The following is a 19970-nucleotide window of genomic DNA, read 5'->3' on the forward strand; positions in this document are numbered from 1 at the left end:
ACATTAAAACCCCTCATACTGCGGATCTTCAACTTGTCTCTCAGGCTGGGGAAGTATCCTAAGCACTTTAAGCAGGTCAATATAGTTCCTATTTTCAAAAAAGGTGATAAAAATGACGTATCTGATTACAGACCCATAACCTTGCAAAACAGCCTAGCTAAACTCTTCGACACAGCAGTACACAAACATCTCTTCGAATTCTTCAGGCCTTTCATCGATCAGAATCAACATGGTTTCTGCAGTGGCAAGTCAGTAGTCACAAATTTACTTCCTTTCTGGCAATACACCTCGGAAGCTCTTGATAACCACCTACAAGTTGATGGAGTCTACACAGACATATCTAAGGCATTTGATAAAGTCCCACACGAACAACTTCTGGAAAAACTTAAGCTATATGGTATCCGTGACCCTGTGCTCTCATGGCTACGCAGCTATATTACGCATCGTTCCTTGAGAGTTATCATTGATCAAGTGAACTCAGACTGTTTTATACCACTAAGCGGAGTACCACAAGGCTCTCCCTTAGGTCCTCTTCTCTTCATTGTTTTCATAAATGATCTTCCTTCTTTCATCTACACCCCCAATGTTCAAGTTGCTCTCTATGCAGATGATCTTAAGATCTACTCAGCAGTGAAGGAGATTACCGATTCTCAACAGCTTCAATGTGCTCTCAATAAATTCTCTCTGTGGCTATCTCTGAATGGCTTGTCTGCTAACCCCTCGAAGTGCAAAGTAATCTCTTTCTCATCTTGCAGATCTCCACAACTAATGAATACGGAGTACACTGTTAACTCTGTGATCATCGAAAGGTGTGACCAAGTTAACGACTTGGGGATTCTCTTTTCCAGCAGTGCTAAATTCGATGCCCATGTCCTTAAAATCACCAGCAAAGCATTCAAAACACTGGGATTCATCAAACGGAACACATACAGGTTCAAAAACTACAGATATGCGGTTATCCTTTATAAAACTATTGTTCTGCCAATCCTTGAATTCAGTTCACCCATCTGGAATCCTCACACAAAGACTTTAACCAACAAAATTGAAGCAGTCCAAAAAAATTTTGTCCGTTACCTTACGTACCGCAATCCTCTATTCTATCACTCAGTGTATTATGAATCGCTGTGTGATTACTTTCATCTGAGGCCTCTGTGCACTAGAAGAGTTACTGCTGACATCGCCCTTCTAGCCAAAGTAATCACTGGAATTTATGAAGCATCTGATTTCCTGAGTAAAATAAACTTCAATGCTCCCTGTAGACAAGTCAGGAACCTTACACCATTTCGCCTTGACTCTGCCAACATGGACTTTATGAAGTTCAGTCCACTGAACAGAATCAGCAAATGACTCTCTCATTAACTTCTTTGACAACTCCCAATCACTGATGAACTCCATCCACAAGTTTGCCTCTTCTCTTAAACTGCAAAGTGACTAGCTTACATCTAATTATTGTAGCTTATTATTTGTTATATTATTTTTCTATTCTCTAACGGATTAATTATTACTTGTTTTACCGGTAACTTAACTTAATACAATCCTCTTTTGTACATATGCTTTTATTGTTTGAATCTATATCAATGTTTATCGTCCTGTTGGATTTCATATTATTGTTATTATGTTTATTGATCTGATCTCAGATACACTGTTAATGGTTACCTGTTGTGTATCTTGCTATTAATAAAATAAAATAAAATAATCCTTGTTAAGCATTTTTATTTATTTCTCTTATTTGTATTTTATTTCTTTCAGATTAAATATACTGAAGTATATATTAATTTATAAAAGTATGCTAATTCATAGCTAAATTTTTTGTCAACTTTGTTTATTTGCACTTGTTTTGGAACTAGGGAGGGGGAACATGAAATTTATGAAAAACTTTCTTTAAAGGGGCTCAAGGTATAAAAAGTTTGGGAATTTCTGCCTTACACTGATGGTGCTTAGCTACCCGAGGGAAAGAATTTGTGACTGCCTGGATAATGCCCTCATTACAAATAAACAGCAACATATTTCTTCTTATAGAGCAGTGCCATTTATTTTAAGTGCAAATAAACAGCAGAAGAGGCTCTTGCCAACTTGTACATTAATGCTTTATAGCAGTTGTATGACAGAAGCCTTTGCTCTTAATTTTCTTTAGTTTTATTAACATTGCAGCTGAGATAAAATTATTCCACCTCCATCATACCCTTCCCTTTCTTGATAACTTTTGATAAGCTTTTTAATTATTTCTTTATAAAAATAAGACATCAGTCAGTAATTTTATTCAATTTTTGTTTAATGATAAAAAAAAAATTCATTTTGCAATGAGCAACATTAACCCAGAAGCAGTCACGCATTTTTGTACCATGTGGAAATGCATATTGCTCAAAACTATATTATAATTCGTACTAGGACTGAACATAAATAACTACCAGATCACTCAACTGAAAATAAATAACTATAGAAATATTTCTATAAAACTATATTATATTTTTAAATTTAACTAAGAAAAACATATAAATCTTTATTACTAGAATGCCATTGTGGTACAATACAATCTAAATGATTAGATGCTCTATACAGCCAAATCCTACTTCCAAAATGGTCAATACAGTCCTTATTACTAAAAGGTTCAATAAAAAACGGTTGAATTCTTAAAATACTGATCACTGAAATCATTTCATTTTGCATACAACTTATGTCAAAAGTTGTTCCTTCATTAGTGGTATTTTAAATTTCTCTCATTACTAATTCAAAATGAGGCTGACTGGATATTTAAATACTGTAATTTCAGTATTCTCTTTAACAAAATTAACCTTTTGACCCATTAATTTCTCGTTAATAATCTTATTTATAAAATTTTCTCTTCAATATAACAAACGATTATTTTTTATTTACACAGTAAACTATAGTTAACATCCAAGATTTTAAAGGGTAGAGCATGTATAAAGGGTTGGAGCACAAATAAACACTTGGTGATGTCACTATCCTAAACTGACAAAGCTAATTGTCTATTTGACAAAGCTAGATGTCTATTTACTTAAGTCAAAAAGTATATACAAATATATGAAAGTAGGGGCATATGTCATGCATACAGGTTAATTTACTGGTACAAAAAGGGAAAAACAAACACTAATTGTAACTAATACATGCTATATCTATGGTATCACATACCAATAAGTGTGCAAATATTATTAACAAAGGTACTTGTGCACTTGCCAAATGAATGATGTCATATATATGGTATTATTATTTGCAGCCATTGTTTAAATTCTATTTTGTATCAGTTGTGAATGGAGTTTATATAATCAAGGAATCGGTATAACTCACATTATATAATGTTTATTCTTGTGTTGTAAATGCTTCACTAAATAAAATTTAGTTACTGATATGCTAAATTAAAATGTACAATTAGTGGATATGACCCACAAAGAACACCATTCATTTAACAGTAAATTAAGAGTTAAAGGTTTAGCTCAAAAAAAAGTCATAGAAGGTGAAATGTTTGAAGTAGTGAGGTGGACAGCAAAGCTGTAGAATTCCATAAACGATCAAAAACGAGAGTTGAGCATCACTGAATTCTGTGGCTTAGCTACCAGCTCCACTACTTTAAACATTTCATCCTCTACAATATCTCTGAACTGACCTTATGTTCTTTCTTTTTAAGTTCTTATGTACTGTCTATGATTTTATGATAATTATACACATCTCTTTAATTCACCATAATTTGGCCTTATCAAAATACAAAATAGTGTTCCAAGTATTTATTTGTTTCACTAGTGCCACACTCTATCACATATATATTAAGACAGCTTAAATATTAAAAATATATTTAAAAAAAAAAAAAAAAAAAAAAACAATTCTTCTTACCTGCTCTTCTACAGGCATCTTAGCAAAATCTACAAGTTCTAGTGTGACAAATGGAGATACACTTTTGATTAGTTTTTCTTCATTTAATATCCTTCTTCTGCCTTCCCTAAAAGAATTCAAAAATGAGAAAAAATTATTGCTTTAGCAGATTTTTAAAAATCCAGATTATTAAAATTAAAAACTATCTTGTACCATTTATAATAAAGGATAAATTAAATTAAACTGTTTGTGATAATCGTACTAATAAGAATGATTGCTAGAACAATATTCCCAATATCAGCTATAGATACTTAATTTTTTTTCTCTCCAGATGCAAATACTATATAATAGGAACAAAATGCATTTTCTCTGTAGAATAAAATAAAATAAATAAAGTAAAAGAAAGAAGTTCATTAATAAAAACATACCTGTGTATTAATCCTATTTTGAGTTTCCCAGTTTGCATGATGGGGCCATCATGAATTTTCATTGCTTTCTTCACGAATGAAATATAGGAATTTAGGACAGATGGATCTGAATAGTTTATTCGAGGGGTCTAAAATGAAAAAAAAGGAAAAGCACTGTTAAAAACATATAGCATGAACACAGGATAAAATATAAGTGAATATCAATAAAATTTTAATTCATAATTATAGGCTTTCTTTAATAAGCAACAACTACTTACCCCAAAATATGCTTCCTTAAAGCACATTGTTTTATTAATGGCTGCAAGTCTTCTATCTAAAGGAAGAATACGATGCTTTCCAGCAACAGTCTAAAAAAAAAAAAAAAAAAAATTCAATTTAAGCTATTTAATATGTGTTACTGTAGGCACCAAATAATTTTATTTTGAATTTTTTTTCAAATTTCCAACATTTTTAAATGATAAGCCATTAAAAAATTAAATTATTTTAATCTTAATAAGCTCTCCCTATAAACAGATGTCACTATGCTTTCAAGTTCAATGGTTTAAAGTTAACATTTTAGTACCTTAAAGTACCTTATTATACATTTCTTTTTCAATTTCATTTTTAATTACACACTAATTTAATTATTATATTTTATAATGAATTTCCAAAAATCTGCAATATTTATAATATCAAATCTTATATGGAAACTAGAATTAACACTGTGATACTTACTTGAAGCATCTGCATCCAGTAGCTCTGAGCATCAGTAAATGCATCAGTATCCCAATCTAAACCCTATAACAAAACAATTTAAATATTTTAACTGTTATTTGTAAATATTTTATAATCAACCAATATTTAAATAATAATCTATGGACCAGACAAAATCATTGTCTGATCTACAGATTTCTCCCTTCCAAATAAAAATAAAAAAAGAATCCGTGTTTATTATAATTATAGAAAGACATATGGCTATACTATTTTAGTAAAATAGGAGACACTTTCCATGTGTGCCAAGTTAGAAGTAACACTGATGACAGTCGCTAACCTATTACAATACTCACTGTCAATGCCATTAATTAGTAATAAAGGTGATTGAAAAATATTTAATCCACTGTTCCTATAACTTGTCATAACAAACTAAAATCTTCAGTATTCATTTATTATGATTTTCGGCAAGCTATTGACTGAGAGAACCAATGGTGTGATAAGAGTTTCTCACGTAGTATAGTATAAATTAGTTTAGAGATCAATCATAGGTACAAGAATGAAAATTCAAGACAGAATTCCGAAATAGCCAATTAACTTGGTATCTGGAACTGGGTTTAGGGCTTGTCTTTTGAAAATGTATACGTTTTATCCTGTAAAACTACACGTATAAATGTATCTCCTATTTTATTAATTCTTATTTAGAACAAAACAAAATTATCTTTCTGTGAACAACCAAGTTGCAGTGAAACTGGTTATTTAATTTAATGCATTGTGCGGAGGAAATTAGTTAAACGCTAATAAATTTCTTCTACATGGGTTTCAGATGACAAAAAAAAAAAAAAAAAAAAAAAATTTCTTCTAATTTGTGGGATTTTTTCAAAAAATTTAATTACTGTGCTTTGAGATACATAAATTATTAATCGTAGTTTTAAAAGCTATTATTACATTACATATTATTATTAAATATCATCATCCCGACACGCTGCAACTGGAATTTTTGGTTCATCGCTGATTCGGATTCTAACTAGAAATCTAAGGGTCAGCGAGATGTCGCAAATGTGGCATGTTTATTATTATTATTAGTAGTAGTAGTATTATTACAGATTACAAATATTGGCAATGAAAAACTTACCTCTCCCCTTGTAGCCTCAACTGCTGGAAGAAGAACTGTATCTTTATCAATAGACGAGATCTTGCCACTTTGCTGATGCAGTGCAGCATATAAGGGAATGAGAGTGTCATAGTGTAGATGGAAGTAATTGCTACCGTGGTAATAGTAGACGGTAAATAACTGTCCTCTGGTAAATGTCTGATCACAATTCATGTCATTAAATCCATTCTCGACACGTGGGGCAAATTTCCAGATATCTGAAGTTTTGAAACACCTGTCTAAGTCACTTAAACTGTCAGTGTTAATCCTAATTGTTTGTTCACCAAGATTAAAGGCTACATTTGTTATTCGACAGTAACTAACGGGCCAGTGACCGGGGAAACTGGTAACATCGGACTCCAAGCAAGGCCCGCCTTCAATATCATTACACTGTGTAGCGACCGTAACGAAAGTCTGTGTCACTAATAATACAAGCACAACTATCCACACTATGTACATGACGGGAATCGCACAGAAAGGCATCTTGTAACAGATATCTCCTGAAGTATTCAACTGAGGTCGTTTGCTGTCATCCTTCCGACTCTAGTATTCACTGAAAATAAGCAAACATCACATATAAATCACCAACTCAAAATTATTTAGCTAATACAAATATAACTGTAGAATCTTATAAGTTATTCCAAATATTAAACGATTTTAAACTATTAAAATGAATATTTTAAAAATAAAATTTTAAAAATCAATTTGAAAAATTTATATCCCACCTGATAAAAATGTTACCATTGATTTTACAACATTCAAAGATCATAATACTAGGCTTCAGCACAGAGTACGAAATCTAACAAAATTCAGCGACTACTGAGACAGTTATGGGAGTCGAGAAACAGCTGTGTTGTTACCTCCCGTTTCCTCCGCCGACCTCTTTTCCGCCACCCAGTTCATTCTGAATAGCAAACAGTCGCTTTACACAACCCCCCTAGTGAAAGCTCCCGCACGCTAGTTCTCGTGAGAACCACTTACTTGTTAGGGAGCGCACGTGCTCAGGCACGCACATACACGTGCCTCTAGCAATTTCCCACGGATCCAGGTTGCTTTCAGTAGCACCCACTGAATAGAGTACAATCACACTGCCAATAGCATCCATCCTCCAAAGCATGTGCACAGTTAATAACTCAGTATATTAAAACGTATAAAACGGGCACGGTTCGTTATTGTAATTGTTACATTTTAACTAAAATGATGTTCAGAGATCTTGGTTATTATAATCTTTCGACGTTCGTACAATTATAATTAACATTAACATTTAGGAATATGTTAGATTTAATCTAGGTTTAGGAAAACGTCTTTTGCTAGAATTCAGTTTTATAAAAAATAAAACATTATTCTCTAAATAAAAAAAAGTCGCGAGAAAATACTCACCTTATTGAAAATGAGTTAATATAAATAAAACTAACGAAATAAAGCAAAAACCTTACTGAAAAATAAAACGAGTAGTTATTAAAACTTTAATATCTGCTTCTATTTCTTAGTCACACGTTTTCCCATTACCAATCTGAACTTCCGATTCGGCGAACTTAATAAGCATAGAAAAATAGTTTCTTAATAAGATAAACTAATATTTTCGTGATTAACTATTTAAACAATAACAACACCCTCCATCAAGACAGTAATCTAAGTTAAGAAATGATCACGTGGCACTTCCAGATCATCTACCTTGTGTTCATTCAAACAGTTTTCTCTGCATGCATCACTGATGCTTTTTCCGAAATGACTACCTACCTCTACCAAATATTTTAGCCCAATTATTTAAAACAGATGCGTTTCGTGAGCTTGTAAATACAGTACAGTCTTGTATTCTTTCTTTATCTATACTGAAAGCTCCGTCCCGGAGTATAAACAGCAAAAATGTTATATTTAAATAATTTCATACAGTTATAGTTATGACCGACTTCCAGAAACCCTTTCCAAAATTGCATTATAAACATGACGTATTTACACATACGAATAAACTAAACCTTACCGAAATAACAATGAAGCGGTGTATCACTTGAAAGATGCTCCGTACATACGAAAGCCGAACATTTAACAAAAACACAGAGGCTGAGCAGGTATCTATACCACGTGTTAAAGGAACTCGGGAGTTGACCGCGAGCAATAACCGCATTCACCTAGGTGATACTAGCGGAAGTACGGCGACCTCCGATTGTTATATAGGTGAGACTGCGGTGGGAATTTTTATTGGCTACTGGTGATAACGTTCATTGGCTGCCAGACTCCTATTCAAACTACGACAGCGGAAGTCACTGTTAATTTTTTTCTTTCAGACTTATCGAAATCTGCGAGTTAGAGAACCTAGGGTGTGGGAAACGAGCGTCTACGGCCACGACCATCTGCGTTGCCTTTCCCACACTGCCACCGATCCCACGCCTGGGCCGACTGCAACAAGCGTGTCGCACAGTGGGTCCCTCCACTGCCGCACGCGTACAAAAACCTTTCCCACGATCTCTACACAGCACAATGTCTACATAATAACTCGCAATCTCAGTGTCGCTCCGCTGCATTCTAACATAGTATGGGAAACAAGCCGTTACCATGGTTACCCATCAAAGCCAGTGTCAAGGACACGGACGCAACTGTTTTACAGAATAAACAGCAACGCTCGAAACATGTGAACTAAAGGCGTGGAGAAGTCGCGCGGCTTCGTTCCCGCGCTATTATATAACAACAAAATGATCTATCATTGATATTAATATATCACTGATACTTTATGTGCAAATTGGTGACCCTGGGAACAGCATTATAAGAAAATACCCTAGCAACCGACAAAACATGATTTAAAAAATCACTCACACAGCCGCTTTTGGGGAATTCAAGAACATATAACCGGCAAAAAAAAACACCTTCCTGTAATTTGTCAGTGTCCAACTTTTGAAGAAGATTCAAAACACGTACACACCACACCTTTTGGCATACTGACAGGGGCTACCCCCATGATCAAAACAATGTAGATTTTTTTTTTTTACTCCTACATGGTGTTTAATGTTTAATGATTCTCCGGAACGCTACTTTAGCAACCCCCTGAGACTTCCCTCGGCATACATATAACAAAGCGTGTTGCATTTAATTACCTTATAAACAGAATTTCTATTTTTTATTTATTTTATATACAGTATATATATTATTCATATACGAAGTGTGGCAATAAAGTTCCTGGACAGATGTGAAATCAAAAGCATACAAAGTGAAGGAGCTCAAAAGTGGTTTTATTTTTATTCAAAGTATAACCTGATTGAATGCCCTACCACACCCTTCTAAAAGTTTCTGAAAAGAGTCAACGAAGGCATCCCAAGAGTTGATGTTCAATTTGGCGGTTACCTTTTACTTCGTCCTCAAAATCTCTTGCCTTTGACTCGTAAAGTGACCAGACGTCCCAGATTATGCGGGACAGTCTCGGATTTCAGTCGTTTGCCCCCGGATTGAACATGTAGCCTCCATACTTAATGGCAAATATAATGCAACATTATCTTTGCAGGGAACAAATGGTACAGCGGAAAGAGTTTTTTCGGTAGTAAATAAGTTGTGGACGTCAATAAAAACAACTGACCGTAGAAACGCTGAAAACAAAATAATGAAGAATTATTCACTCAGCGGAAAAATATATTTACAGTAATTATATTATTTAATTTCTCTTGTTTTTATTGTTAAAACAAGGGGTTCAAGCCCGTGACTACTAAATACGATAAATATTTGTATTAACAATTTATTGTAAACTCTACTGACTTGGTTGTCGTGCCGGAGTATAAACAGAAAAAGAGAAGTATGTATTTTTATTAGTAGTATTAGTTCACAGAAAAAAACAAAAGCTTTTTTCACTGAACAAAATTGTAAGTCGATTAAAAACATGACCCCAATAAGTGTTTTTTGTTTTCTTCTAATAAAAACTACTTTTCTCAGTTCATGTCCTTCATGCAACCTTCTGTTCGTCGTGTAGGGCGTAACACGAGAAAGATCATTCCTGATTTAAAATATAATATTTCAAAATATGTTAATATTTCTTAATATCGTATACATTATATTTATTATCATATTTTTATTTGGTCTAAATTCAAAATGAAGACAGCTTCTCTATAAGAGAAAATAGCAGTAAGTTAGCATTTGTCCAATTTTACAAATATTAGCGGGTTTAAATCACACAAGTTGTCTGTCCTACATGAAGAGTACCTATACTGAATTTCAGCCTTCCTGTGAAAAAAAAAAATAATATATATATATATAGGCTATTATTTTATTTATTTTTTATTTTTTTTTTTGGTTTTTTTAAGCTCAAAGAAGTATATGTATTTAATTTATATTTTGTATGTGATTTTTTTATAAATAAAAAAATAAATTTTAAAAAATATGTGTGTATACTGTTGATGGGGGGTTGTAATATCCCCCCCTAAGAGGTCCCGCATTGGAATACTAAGGATCTGGTCACTTTACTATTGGAATACTGATCTGGCCACTTAGTATTTTCATGATTAAACTATGCAGTATATATATTATTGACCTCTTGCTTGACGCATTCAATTCCATCCTTGTAACAGGAGTTTACCCTGCTATCTGGAACACATATTATGTTTCTCCCGTTCCAAAAAAGTCTAACCCAAAATCGCCTAATGACTACAAACCAATTTCCGTAGGATGCATTTTCCTCAAAATCTTGGAAAAAGCCATACTCCCTGCTCTCATCCATCACATGTTCGGCCACAAACCTCCATAGTGTACTTCTAATAAAACCTGGACGTTCCACGATCACCAACCTCTTGGACACACTGTTCAGAATTGAAAGTACCTTAAGCAACAAAGAGCAACTGGATATTGTGTTCCTCGACTTTAAGGCGGCCTTTGACAATCTGTCGACCCATGCATTATGTACCATACTGTGCAACTACTTCAAAATCTCTGGCAACATCCTAGTTCTCCTTAGGAAACTCCTTCAGTCCAGGACCCTGTGGATCAGAAATCAAAACCATAATCACCACATTCTCTGCTCCAGAGGGCTCCCCCGAGGGGACGTTCACTCTGCCGCCCTCTTCGCCGCATCTTTAGAACCCTTCCTATCAAACCGTACTAATTTTACCATCTACGCAGATGATATTAAGTTCTTCATCATCACAAAATGCCCCCAGTCTTTCCAGTCTATTACTGTGAGCTCCAACCGACAGCTACATGAACTGGAAAACTACCTTCATGCGAGTGGTCTCTCCATTAATAAAGAGAAAACTGCACAACTCTCTATCACCAAGAAGAAAAATACCAATGATGTGAACATCATTATAGCGAACTCTCCAGTTAAAAAAGTCACCCAACATAAAGATTTGGGTGTCATCTGGGACAAAGACCTCACCTTCTTGCCTCACTTTAACGAACGAAAATATATTCGGCTTTATGGGCAGTAAAACAAGAGATCTCCAACTTCCATAACCCGGACCTTATCATCAAATACATTCTTCGTTGCATTTTCCCAATTCCATTATATGCCTCAACTATATGGTTCTCAGCACCCTCATCATACCAAGCCAGGTTCCTCTCCCTGGAATTCTGGATCTTGAAATGGCTAAATAGGGTTGCCGGGCTAACACCTACAATCTCAAAATTTGTTCTGGTCACCAATCTTAATACGCTTCCTTGGAGGTATCTCATCATCTCTAGGAACCTTCTTACTCTCTCTCAGCGTCTATCCAGAAAACTGAGCTCACCCGATATATGGGATATCATCGCCAGACCGTCCGACAGGAGAAGATGCCAGTCCAACACCTCCCCATACAGATCGAAGCTGCGTAGCATGTCCTCCCTGGACAACATGTTTCCACATAACTTCTTCCAAATATTTAATGGATTAGCCATAGACGCTGAGAAACTTTGCAAGGACAGAACCTACAGAGCTTCCATTCTTGTAGACATGTATGCCCTCGTCATGCTCTAGGTGGACTCTCTGTGATGCCGCACTATCCACTCTCCGATGTATCCGTATGCACTTTTTGTATTTGTTGTAAATTTATGTTTTTGTATTTGTTGTAACTTTATGTTTTTGTATCTTCACCAGTGGCTGTTTATGGCCGTATATTGTATCTGGCTCTGTATACAATGTATTTGTCTGTATTTTATGTTTTATCTCTGTAGGTAACTCATGTCCTCTAGCTGCATAGCTGTAAAGGGACATTTTTTCGGAAATAAATTGATAATAATAATAATAATAATAATAATAATAATGCTACAATTACCCCTAGAAACAATATACACTTTTTTTCAATTTATTTTTTATTTATAAAAACATATTCACATACAAAATATAAATTAAATACATATGCTTCTTTGAACTAAACTTATAAACTTATATTTAGTTCAAAGAAGCATAATACATATGCTTCTTTGAACTAAACTTTAAAAAAAATATATATATATATATATATTTTTTTTTATTATATATTTTTTTTTTTACAGAGGCTGAATTCAGTATACGGTATCCCTAATGTTACGCTACGTGACGAACAGAAGGTTGTGTGAAGGACATGAACTGAGAAAAATAGTTGTAATTAGAAGGGGAAAAAAATTAATCGACTTTCGTTTTTGTTTAGTGAAAAAAGGTTAGATTTTTTCTGTGAAATAATACTAATAATTACTTATTTTTACAATAAAAACAAGAGAAATTAAATATATGTTTCTTAAAAATTTTTCATTATTTGCTATTCTTCATAAAATTCTTCACGACAATTAGCAAAATTGCACTAACTTGTAGTATCGCTTTCAGCATTTCTACGGTCAGTTGTGTTTTTGTTGACGTCCACAACTTATTTACTGCCGACTGAACTGTTTCCGTTGTACCATTGGTTCCCGGCAAACATACTGCAAATCATTTGCATTATGCTTGCCATTAAGTAGGCGGCTACATGTCCAATGCGGGGCAAACGACTGAAATCCTGAAATGTCCCGCATAATCCGGGACGTCTGGTCATTTTACCTTTGAGGGAACTTTTCACCATGGAAAGAGGAAACGTCCGCTGGTGGTAGATCAGGGTTCATATTTTATTTGGTTGTCCTATTTATGATGACTACACGAAGAATTTAGTTTGTTGTGCCACACCTTGTCAGAGGACAAGGGAGTTTATGTTTAGAAAGTAAGGAAAATGTCCAGGCTTGACAAAATTTTGTTAGATTAGTATTTAAGAAAAGGAAAGTTCTCTTGTCTGTTGCTTGCAGCTCATATAACTATGTGCATTATTTTTATTTTATTATTTTTTTATTTAATTTTTTTGTCCCAGGCAGGCTTGTTTTGGCAAAGTAGGGTTTTTTTTTTTTTTTTTTTGCTGGTAATTTACGGAGCACGGGATGCTGGCACCTGAATTACTAGTTTTAACTACAGTGTACTGGGTTCGGGATTGTTCTGTGTTTGTCCATTGTTGGACATGCGCAGTTTTTTTTTTTTTTTTTTTTGTTTGTTTGCTTGTTTGTTTTGTTGACACTCAGGTGTATAGCCCGAGTGCAGGACGCTGGCACCCAACTATATAGCACTACCTCAGATGGGTGCGGGATTTAGTACAGTAAGGTCTTTAGTAGACCCAATTACACGCACACTGAGTGATCACTGAATTATGACCACCCCTATGAAAACTGAATGCGACCCGTTGACCACGTGAGGTCCGAGAGTGCGCAGTTTGTCCACCTACGTAGCATAGATAAGGTGTCAGTGGTTCAGTAGGTCGTAAAATTCCGAGCGTGATGGGTAAAAGAAAGGATTTATCGGACTTTGATAAAGGACAGATTGTCGGAGCTCGACGAGCTGGTGCCTCGATTTCCCAAACGGCTGAACTGGTGGAGTGTTCGAGAGCCGCCGTTGTAAAAGTGTACCAGAATTGGCGTCAAAATGGTCAAACAACGGCAAAACTGCAAAGGTCAGCGAAAAGTTGATGTTAGAGGTGAGCGCCGGGTCCGACGACTCGTACAGGCGAACAGGCGCAGCACTGTTGAAGAGTCGACTACCCAATACACGTACCAAGCCAACCCGGAACAATATCTTGCATGACCATGCATCGCACGTATGGGTTATACCAGCAGACGACCCCTACGGCACTCCCTCCTAACCAAGGTTCACCGGCGTAAAAGACTCGCCTGGTGCAAAGAGCATGCAAGTTGGACTAACGTTAGAAGACTGGAAGGTGTGTTGGTCGGATGAGTCACGTTATTTACTCCACACTGTGGGTGGTCGTGTACGGATTTGGCGTCAACAACATGAGGTTCTTCATCCATCATGCATGGTATCAAAAGTGGAGGCGGTTGTATGGTGTAGGGCGGCGCCTCCGTAGCCAGGTGGATAGGAGCGGCAGTGCGTAGCACACGCTTCTTGATTAGACCGGGGTTCGAGCCCGTCACCACCAAAGGTCAAGGAATGACCACCACATATCCCCGGAGCAATATGGCCTTAGTTGCTAATGCTCCTAAAAACCAAATAACAACAACAACAACAACAGTATGGTGTGAGGCGTGTTTCACTGGCAGGAACTTGGACCCCCTGGTGCATGAGGAACAACGTATCACTGGTCTCCGCTATCGTCAACTGCTTGCTGACTGTGTACACCGCACTATGTTACACTTTTTCCCGAATGGCGATGGTGTCTTCCAAGATGACAATGCACCGAGCCATCGGGCACTTGATGTGCAGGAATGGTTTGTGGAACACAATTCTGACTTCCAGCATATCGATTGGCCTCCAAACTCTCGCGATATCAATCCCACAGAGCACTTGTGAGACACTATGAAAAGGCATATCAGGATTCTGGATACACCAATCACCTCCATAGCTAGTCACATTACACACAGCTTGGTTGGGCCATACCTCTCGAACGATTCTGACAACTTGCTGAATCAATGCCACGTCGGTTAGCTGCTGGACTGACGGCAAAAGAAGGACCTACGAAGTATTAGGTAGGTGATCATAATTCAGTGATCAGTTATGTATTAACATGCAATATACAGCATATATTCAGGCCCTTTACATAGTTTCTTTTTTTAGACAATATTACTAGGTGGATATGGACGAGAGTCTTGGGGCTACCTTGAACAGTTACACAGATACAGATGGTAAATCAGGGGAGTAGAGTATATGATTGATCTCTACAATGTCATGTTTCGTCAAAAATGTCTTCACAACAAGTGCGTAATGGGCGGGAGCATTGTCGTGCAACAAGATCCAGCTGCCTGCTCTGACGCTTCGTTTCTGCGTAGTACTGAAACACCCAACACTCATCTCCAGTAGCAATGCAGCCAAGGAAATTAGGACGGCCTCGACTAGTCTGGATGAAGTCTTCCATGATGACACTCTTCGTAGCTTCTGCTCATCCGTGAGGCTGTAAGACACAAACCTTCCTTTTCGTTTGCACAGACCTTCCTTTTCCCTAAATCTTCAGAATTTGATGAATCGCCTCCTTATTCATATCTAACTTATCAGCTATCGTTCTCAGGAGCAAAACAACAACCTCGTTCCACATTTCCCTGGAATTCTGCAACTCAGTCCTCATTTCGAGAAGTTGACGGATGCCCACTTCTTGGGTTATCGCAAACATCCTCACGTCCGTCTTTGAACCGCTTTATACCATTCAAGCACATTGGTATGACAACTTTCGTCACCAAAAACAGTTTTTAACGTTTCATGTTTCTGTTGTAGATTTTCCCAGTTTAAAGCAAAATTTGATATTCGTTCGTTGCTCCAATGCAAAATCGTGACACAGAACGTTAACGCTAACGAAACTGGTTGTTACTTGCAACCTGTCAACCTATAGGACAATCTCTGTATCACAAGCTGTTGGAGGAAGTTTGAATTACAACATACTGAGGCTGCCGTAGCCTAGTGGTCAGGCGCGCGGGTGCATAAGTACACGTGACTTGAGTGACCGGGGTTCAAGCCCGTGACTGCTGAATGCGGTGCTGTATCTTGTAAACTGCTTTGACCGTTTGGTCGTCCCGGAGTATAAACAGAAAATTTATTTATTTTCAAATCGAACATGATCTCAACAGAACGTCTGGGAACTTTATCGCTACACCTCGTGTACTTTTGTCTGGTGAAATTAAATACTGACGACAAAATGCATGCTGCTATTATAAGAGTCAACAAATTGTAGTTGGTTCTGCCATAGTGTAGCGCCAGAGCGAACGAGGCTATGAATGCCAGTCGAAATCTGAGAAACTAAAGAGCAGTTCCTTGGCACCGACTAGTAAAGGATCATTATTCAGTTATCTCTGTTTCATTTAGTGGTAGGGTTCTGAAGAGGAGGGGGAGCAGATTTTACAGTAACCGCTTTATTAGAAAACTTTTTCTTAATAAGCAATTTCTCCCAGTGTAATAATACACGTTCTAAACATAGTCGAATTCCATAACCTAATTTCATTGTTCATTCATATATTTTCTGTTTCGTTTGTACGTTTCGGCATCTTTGTATATAATTATTTCATTTAAAATATTTCTGATATTTAAGAGGTCACGCTTCCATATTCATGACGTTTTAAAATTTATTAACAATTAATTTAAAGAACTTTATTATTAGTATATTTATTATTTCTCTCTGATTGGGGGGGGGAAGGGTTCTACCCCGTGACGGATACTGGTACCGAGAACACAGGATGGTTGCTATTCCGGCTATTACTCTTGGTCGAGGAATTCTCTATCCTAATGCACAGGACTGCGACTTTCTGGAGTTCCTTGTAAATGTTCTCTATTGCTGCTAGGCTCTTGTGTAGGGTATTTGTCACCATGCCGGTGGATGACACGGTAATTGGGATAGTCATTGCTTGTTCCATACGCCATATCTCTTTGACCTCCTGTCTTTGGTCCGTGTACTGTACTTCCTGATCTTTTCCTCGTAGGTTTTCTGGAGGTTGCCAGTGTTGGGCACCGCTTTGTCGATCAGACAGGTAGCCTTTTCCTTCTTGTCAATGAGGCAAATCAGGTTATGTCCGGTCTGTTGTGCGGGATCGTCTTTTCCGTTTTTATGGGGCGGTAGGGTCTTTAGGGTCTCTAGTAGAACCTGGGTTCGTTATTATTATTATTATTAAGTGGATGCGGAGCTTTCGATACATAAGTATTGATTTTCGGCTACAAAATACTTTTGCAACCCAAACTTTCTGCATAATTCCAGAATTTAATAACAGTTGCTATATACGTGTACCAAATAAATAAAAAATTGCCGAAACCCAAGGTTCCGGGAAATAGGTTGAAAATTACTGACCTCGTAAAGTTCCAAGTTGGGTTAGGTTGCGTTTGTGTATAATTTACATCAACATAATTAAAACTTTGAGGCATTGGTATTTCACCCCGCAAATCAGGCAAACCAGATTTGCAGGGCACAAAACCGAAGTTTCTAAGAGGCGGATAAAAACCTCGCAATCCTCTGTCAAGGTATGAAAATAAGCTTAACAGTTCCCATCCAATGGGCATTATTCCCCGGTGACGAAAAGGTCTCGGATACTTTTCCAAGGAGACAAAACTTTCAAGACCAAGAAACAGATTTATTATTTTTTTTTTTTTTTTCAATGTACAGTACTCACACCGTATCATAATTGCTATACGGCTGATAGTGCCTGAAGAAGCCAAAGGCGTCCAGATTGACTATAACCCTTTTTTTGTGAACGACCTTTATTACTTCTGTGTTGACTTTTCCTGCAGAGAGTGGTTCTCAAACTTTAGTGATCTAAGAACCCCGCTAGCGTTATTTATTTTATTTTATTTTTTTTGTGTACCCCAAAAGCTTAACAAAATTTATTCTGGGTTATACGTTAAGTTTCTAGATATCAAAAATAAAAATTTTGGACATTATTTGGATACCTACGGACGCTCACAGGGGTTTGAAGACCACAATTTGAGTTGCTGTAGAAGATCACATTACATGGAAATAACATGGGAGTAATCCAATGCAATTAATTCGGTTCTGCTGTAGTGGATGAAATTTTGATTGTTCTGTTTAGAATTAGCCCATCACTATGTACTACTGGATGAAAATATAAATTTTCGAGAGGGGAACCCTTGTCCAAGACTGCCTCATTCGTCTACGTTATGAAAAACGCTCATAAAACTTCCCGTCTCGACAAAAAGTTTCCGTATGCTAATTTTCTTTATTTCTTTTTTTTTTTTTTTTTTTTTTTGTTATACTTTCACCTGTGTGTGTATATATATATATATATATATAATTATATTTAAATAATGTTGAAAAAGAAGTATTACTTAATAAAAATAAAAGAAGAGTACAGCACACATCTCATATATATATATATATATATATATATATATACAAATATGAAGCTTTAATATATCTATTTTCACTGTCTTTTGTTAGAGTAATGTACCTTATTTACTGACAAAAGTATAGGCCTCATGTTAAAATCAAGGCATGTGTGATTTTGTTAATAACTAATATATTCAGAGTTTCGTTTCGAAGTGCGACCCTCATCATAAATTTCATAATTTGAACATATCCAGAAATTCTGACCTTGTAAGAAGTTTTGCTGTTGTTTTTGCATGTGTGATAAAATCGTTGTAGTATGGATTTTTGCATGTCATCTAGCAGAATTTATTGTATCTACTTTACCAAGAACCTTGTACTGTATATCAAAGTCATTCGTTATTTGGGAATTACTGAATAAATAGAGCCAGCAACCAGATCTGGCCTAGCTAATTTAGCTTCCAGGGGAAGGAGTTCATACTGTGCCTCTTACAACTTAAAATTTATTTCAATGGGCCTGTTCCCACTGTCAAAGAATTATGGGATATGTACCGCAAACGATGTCTGACGTTCGGTGGTGATGTGGAGTTTGTGCACAGTAGCTCTGCCACGAAGCTTCCTACGGACCGTGAACACTCCTGCGGACGTCTGGAGTTTCAAAATTTCGTTTCCCAAGGAATACATCTTGGTCCGCTTTCATAGTTTCTTCAGAGATCGACGATTCCCACCCGTCAGTTTTTTTCGGGGGGGGGGTTATTACGTATATGAAGCAGGGAAAAAATTAAAGAAGGATACAAGGGTTATCCTGATGATGAAGAATCCATGGGTTATTTTATATGAATATATCCCTATACAAGGATACCTATTCATCTTAAGGGTAAAAGTGAGTCTATTAAATGAGAAATCTCGTGCACCTTTGTTGTCATCAACCCTCATAAAGACAATGCGCATAATGTGAAGACCAACGTAGCCGAGCTGTCAACGAAAGTGCAGTAGCAAGTGCGTTTGAGGGGACTATGGTTCAAGCGTGACTACTAAATACTGTACGGTTAAAGTTTGTATTCATTGTCGAAATAATTATAATCTACTGTGACCTAGTAGTCGTGCTGGGGTATTAAACAGAACATTTTTATAAATGTAGTGAAACTTCGTCAATACGAATACGTCCTATAATGATAAGTCCTCTATAATGAGTATTATCGTTCCCGCCACTACTAAGGGCCACTAAGGGTAAGTTTTAGGATGTAAAATAGGTGAAAACGAAGGGGGAGGGCTTAACGTTCGTCTCAGGTGCCGAAACCGATACCTAATGAAATGTATCGGCCCTAACCCCACAGCCTTCAAGTCGGAGGGGCGCACACAGATTAATCGCTGAACGTTGCTCCCTTCAAGGCGAAGGGAAAGGGGGATGCGCTGGGAGAAAAGCCCAAGAATCAGGACGTTAGAATAACTGTATAATGACCAAAGCAGGTTCTTCAGATTTGGCTTTTAAATTCGTCAGCTGAGGTGAGAAAAATATTAAACGTTATTTAAATTAATTATTTAAAATACTAAGCTAAATTTAAAGGAAACATAAAGGAAATAGTTAGTGATACACTAAAGAGTATTGGCTCACATTTGGTGAGTATGGGCTTGGCACACCCAGTGTCCTGAGCTGGATAT

At 36.4% G+C, this 19970-nt stretch overlaps 1 protein-coding gene across 3 annotated transcripts in view; it reads right to left on the reverse strand.

The window, feature by feature from the left end:
- LOC150083339 (protein O-linked-mannose beta-1,4-N-acetylglucosaminyltransferase 2-like) overlaps window positions 1-19970 on the reverse strand; it is a 36493-nt gene that overhangs the window by 3391 nt on the left and 13132 nt on the right. For 2 of the 3 annotated variants that reach the window (XM_090377197.1, XM_090377198.1), the window contains 5 exons: window positions 6079-6649; window positions 4968-5030; window positions 4511-4600; window positions 4254-4381; window positions 3847-3952 (listed from right to left, as the gene is read on the reverse strand). In XM_090377197.1, coding sequence (XP_090233323.1) covers window positions 3847-3952; window positions 4254-4381; window positions 4511-4600; window positions 4968-5030; window positions 6079-6579 — 888 coding nt within the window. In that variant the 5' untranslated portion in view covers window positions 6580-6649. Of the gene's footprint in view, window positions 1-3846; window positions 3953-4253; window positions 4382-4510; window positions 4601-4967; window positions 5031-6078; window positions 6650-6821; window positions 6914-19970 lie in introns of those variants that run through there. The other variant, XM_090377199.1, reaches the window with a different exon arrangement.

This window comes from Mastigoproctus giganteus, chromosome 7, assembly GCF_048544385.1.
Source record: "Mastigoproctus giganteus isolate SK-2022 chromosome 7, ASM4854438v1, whole genome shotgun sequence".
NCBI classification, from domain to species: Eukaryota; Metazoa; Arthropoda; class Arachnida; order Uropygi; family Thelyphonidae; genus Mastigoproctus; species Mastigoproctus giganteus.